This window comes from Malurus melanocephalus, unplaced genomic scaffold, assembly GCF_030028575.1.
Source record: "Malurus melanocephalus ecotype Western Australia unplaced genomic scaffold, MMel_1.1 scaffold_790, whole genome shotgun sequence".
Lineage (NCBI taxonomy): Eukaryota > Metazoa > Chordata > Aves > Passeriformes > Maluridae > Malurus > Malurus melanocephalus.
This window is the reverse complement of record NW_026624022.1, coordinates 61,837-67,109: the sequence shown is the minus strand read 5'-3', so window position 1 is coordinate 67,109 and position 5,273 is coordinate 61,837. Positions and strand designations below refer to the sequence as shown.

The window sequence follows — 5,273 nt, the reverse complement described above, 5'->3', positions numbered from 1 at the left end:
AGCTATTGCAATGGCTTGTTCCAGCTGGAGACTTGGACAGGCCAAGAGAAAGATTTGGTTCTCAGAAGGCTCTGTCTTGAGACAGGCAGCAGAAATGATCCTGTTTGAGTGACCATTTGAACAGTTCACACACATGACAAGCTTCACTGTTCCCACTGATACCACCAAGGGAATTCCAGGGGAACAGACTTTAACCCTCGGAGTAGAGCATGACACAAAACAAACTGAGAAGCAAGGTGTCAGGCTTGGGACCATTCGGGCTTGGAATGGTTTTGAATCACAGGAATTAGGCATTTTAGCGCCCATATTTTAAAGGTTATGTAAACACAAGTCAGCAACTGTATATTTAAGGAGAATGGTTAGATTTGGCATAAAGAGCATATCTTCATTGTATTTGTCGTATACTTGATCTGTAGGCACCACATTTTAGCAAGAAAAGTTGAGAACGGGACAAGGTCTGCAAGTTGAATTCTAAGTAATGAGCTAGGAAAACAAAAAAAAAAAAAAAAAAAAAAAAAGAAAGAAAGAAAAGAAAAGCTTTGCCCATGGGACACATGCTGGCAGTGCAGCTCCTTACTTGCATGCAGCAAGGAGTCGAGCCATGGTCAGGACACGGTGCAGAGCCACTGCTGTTGGGGACAGTGCAGAGTGTATGATACAGAGGGGTCCTGTCCGTGTGTCCCCTCCCCTGCTGGGCCATGGCAGAGCCACCACAGCCACAGGGACCCTCCCCTCTCCCTTGGGGCAGGGCCCTCCAAAGKCCTGATGATGCCAGAGAGAATCTGCCAGCAGCTGATCCGCACCAGTTGAACCACAGGGGTGGCAGCCAGAGAGCAAAACTTGATTCTTCCAAAATTTAATAGTCTGCAGTTCAGCAAAATTTGGTGAGGGGACTCTTCCATTTAGTCTTGAATTGTTTTGTTGTATGTACATGACACAAACCCAGCAGCAGAGCAGACCTTGCTGCTTCTGAACGGAGCCTTGAAGCTTCTGACAGCAAATCCTCTGCCCCAGTGCAGAGTGCTGGGGGACAGCAGCACCAGGGAGGGACTGTCACACCAACACAGCCTGCTCTGTCACTGCTTAGGACTTAACACCACAAAAAAAGCTGCTCTTTCCACATACGAAGCATCAGAGAGAAAAAAAATATTGAGCATCAGGCATCTCACCTCTGCTGTGCAGGACCTAAAGAGAAAAGTTCCTAGGACCATGGTACAGGTAGGTTTAAAAAGAACATGCCAATTTAAAAAAACAAATAAAATGTAAAATGAAATCAGGTTTTCAATTTTAAACCGTCTTCTTTCTTCTTAGTGCAAATAACTCAAGTTGCAGTTTCACATGCCTGCAGGTTCAGGCACAGCCCACGTCCCTGGGCTCAGCCAAGGACTGCACTGTCACTCAGCCTTTAAAGTGTTGGAGCAACTGCACAGGGCAGTGATGTTAGCACAGCCTGGCCAGAGGGGCTCACATCTGCCACAGCCCAACTTCTGGCATTTCCTTTCTCCCCACAAAAGYTTCCTTCCATCACAAAGAGCCACAAAACAACCTTTTCTTCACCCTCCAGCAGGAACAAACCCATCAGCAAATTGTTGTGGGAGGATGCTCTGGCACTGCCAGCACTGCAGGTGTTCACACAGACCCCACTGCTGTGGACAGAACACAGACTGCTTCCAGCCATACCTGGAGGAGGGACCAGCAAAGATTCTCCCAAATTTTCCGTAAATCCTGCATCTGGCAGCCCATGGTGGGAGGRTGCAGCCGCCAGCCGAGGCGTGGCAGCCCCAGCATTGCTGCATCCACCTYGTGTGGCAGAGGAGCAGCCTTTTCCCAGTGCCTGCAGGGAGTGAGGGGATGTTACCRGGGTGCAGTCTGTGCTGCTTCTTTGGTCAGCAGAGCAAGAGTTGGGAGCAGCTCCTGCTGCTCTCCGGCGGGCAGAGGAAGCCCCCGTGTGAAACGGGGCTGGCACTGCACTCCTGCACTTCCATTCGAGCTGTTCGGGATGAATTCCTAAAGATGCTTTCTCAGCCTCCAGTGATGCAGAATTTGGCAGAATTGGTTTGTCTGGGAGGGCAGGGAAGCCACCAGGCCAAAGACACAGGGGYACCGTGGGGCCAGTGCTCTGGCTGCTCACAGTCCTTGGGACTCTCACAGGGAACTGCCAGCTYAAAACCACGGGGGTTCCTACAGCATGACAAGACAGTGTTGTACGGAGCACTTTAAGGTATCCTGAGAGGATATCTTTCTGCCAAATTAGTAACAGCATCTTCACTCTTCACATAACCATTCTCTATACGTTTGTATGACACTAACACAGGCAGATCAAAGGGGCCAGCCTGCAAAAATCAGAAGGAAAACACACATGTATTGCAACAGTTACATTCCCAAACTCAGAAACCTTTTCCTGGGTTATTTAAAAAAAATTTGAAATTATACAGGGGAAGAAGAATGATTAGCCCGTAATAAAAGTGCCAAATATCATTCACAACCAAGCAGTCAGATAATAAATCAATTTCTAGAGTTTTTCAAAATGATGCTTGCTGTCCCCTGCAGCTCCTGTTTGTGGCAGTCCAGCCCTTCCCACACCAGTCTGCACCAGTTTGTGGTGGTGGAGAGCACCACCTAATGTCCCTGGGCAGGGCTGGCTGCAGGGGCAGGGTGCCAGAATGCACTGGAGGCTGGMTAGAATGCAAGCTGAGCTGCTGGACCTGCCATGCCCATAATTCTGATTTCTTCAGCAGCAGGGGTGGGCACAAAGAGGTTTGTGGATAATCTGCAGGTTTGTGTTTGCARCAGACACCCCATGTAACATCCCCCCTAAAGGAACAATTGTGAATTCAATCAGGCACTTTTATTTATTTTATTCTGCTGCTGGCTTACTACAAGGTTCAAAATCAAGTCAGCTGGTAGGAGGATGCTCTCAGTGTGTGTACAAACACCGTGACATGCCTCCATCCCATGTGCTGACACAGAGAAAAACATGAGTTTAGTTTCCATCTATGCAGATACATTAAAACATTATTGTTTCTATCTGCCAGAACAGCATGCACCCTAGACAAAGGGATTTTGCACTATTCAGATGCAATACTGGAATCATTTTAATAACTGAGATTTCAATCCTTCACAGTAAATGTATCCATGGTAGCTTTTATAACCAGTTAGCACAATTCAGACTGCACTCTCAAATTCAATTGTCTGCTAATATTAGATGGAAATATAATGGTTTATATATTGCCAAATATTTGAAAGAATCTGTACAGATATGGGATTCTGAAGAGGCTGGATAGTACAACATCCCCAAATTAAAATGCATCCCAAGTATTGCATCTCCATTCCACAGGACAGGTGCCCCACACCGACAGTCAAGAGGATTACAAGAACCATGGTTTAATTGATTTGGAGGGGGTTACATTTGGTTAATTGATGCCTTTAAAACCATCCCAACTCCTCGGACAGGGTACCTGTTACAACACATTAGATTCATCTGAGAACGTTCTTAAAAGAAGTGGTGTGACAGAAGGTCTGGCCGACAATGAATCAGGGGCCTTCCTGCTGCTCTGCAACAGCGAGGCAAAGAGACTTATAGCACACGAGAGCTACAGCCCAACACAAACCCCTCTGACAGCCAAAACATTTCAGAAAGGATGGAATTTCCATCAGCACTGCCTGGGATCCACAGTGCAACAGGAGGGTATTCAGAAACTGGAACTGCTTCTCAACATGTTTAACTTCAGGCTGGCAGGTTTATGCTGCAGGGGCTTTTGAGGGAGGAAAACACCCCTGATCTCCAAATAAATGGTATTTTTAAAACAGCAGGTAATGGTGGRGATGTGCAGTGACACCAAACAGCAGGGACACGTAACCAAGGCATTTGCTGAGGGTGGCACCAGCACTCCACGCTCAGCAGAGTCCAAGGGGATCCCTCATTGTGAGAGCTGTGGCTCCTTCACTCCCACAAAGAGCAGCACTAACTGGGATGGACTGGGCAAGGTGGGCACTGGGGATCTTCTCCTAGGTCACACAAGCCTGAGCCATTTGACAAATCACCCAGAGGACAATCAACATCAATTCCACCTTATCCCACTTGTATCTGCTCCACTAACACAAGACTGCAGAAGGAAGGACAGAGGAACCAGATTTGTGTCTCACTTGGACACCCTGAGCACGACCAGCTCACCCACCTGAGGGCACCAAGAGACCCAAGGGCAAGAGACAGATGGAATAKTCAAGGAGAAGGTTTAAATTAAGGCAAAAGGTGGGGAAAAGCAAGGTTTTGCTGCGTGAGCAAATCTAAATGTGGGTTTTCAGGAGTTAGGCATTAGAAGGARGAGGAAAGCAGTTGAGCAAGCAACACATTGCGACTCAGAAAGGAAATCACCTTATTCACTCCAAGAAAAGCTGTGATTGCTGGAAGTTTGAGAAAGCATGAAGATAGTGGATGTTCCTGAGGAAGGAAGGCGCTTCGTTACCTAGTTCACAACAGCACAAAAGACAGAAAATTGCAGTACAAGAAAGAGAAAGGCAGAAACCAAGGAAAACACAAATGCGCCTTGCAGTTAAAAAAAAAAACCCAAACAAAACCAAAATAAAAACAACCACATTCYACACAGAAAATTTAATAAAGGCTGAACAAAGCTGATGCGCTGTGTTATAGGAAACTGAGGGTGAAACCCTATCCCATTGAGGTCAAGGACAAAGACCCATGAACCTGGCCTCAAGTCCATCCTCCCCTTCCAGAAGAGACCCTTGGCCCTGCTTCTGGCCCCTAAACAACATCCCTAATCTTGTTTTTCACTTAATGYTCCCCTTGGGACATTGATCTTTATTTTATTTCAATATTAAGCTCAGGATCCTCARTAAGGGTCTTCATTTGAAATCATCTCCTGATCTCAGCTGCCTTTACAAATCTGACTTTGGTGTCTGAGGGCTGACAGGACATCCACAGCTGATATCTGCTTCAGGCACTTATAATAAAGCTCTTACACAAAACGTACATTTAAATATGGCTCAGCCTGTGTTTATAGTTTGGGATGCACATCTAAAGAGACTTTTCCAGTTGACACTCRCTTTGCTTTGCTAAGTAATTTCACAAGAGCCTTTGTTAAATGAATATAAAGTACTCTAGAAAGTAATTATTGAAAGAGGGGGTGGCTCTTTGGCCAACTGCTGGAGGCAAGAATGGTTTCCATCTCAGGTGATTTGAGCTGGGGCTCAGAAACCCCCGGGTCACACTGGCAGGGCACTGTCCCCACACTGTCCTGTGTCTGCAGCTCAGA

At 46.6% G+C, this 5,273-nt stretch overlaps 1 protein-coding gene across 1 annotated transcript in view; it reads right to left on the bottom strand.

Moving 5' to 3' along the window:
- Window positions 1-483: 483 nt before the first annotated feature.
- Window positions 484-5,273, bottom strand: part of ATP11C (ATPase phospholipid transporting 11C) — a 42,239-nt gene continuing 37,449 nt past the window's right edge. The window contains 1 exon segment of the mRNA XM_057385114.1: window positions 484-2,333. Coding sequence (XP_057241097.1) covers window positions 2,217-2,333 — 117 coding nt within the window. The 3' untranslated portion in view covers window positions 484-2,216.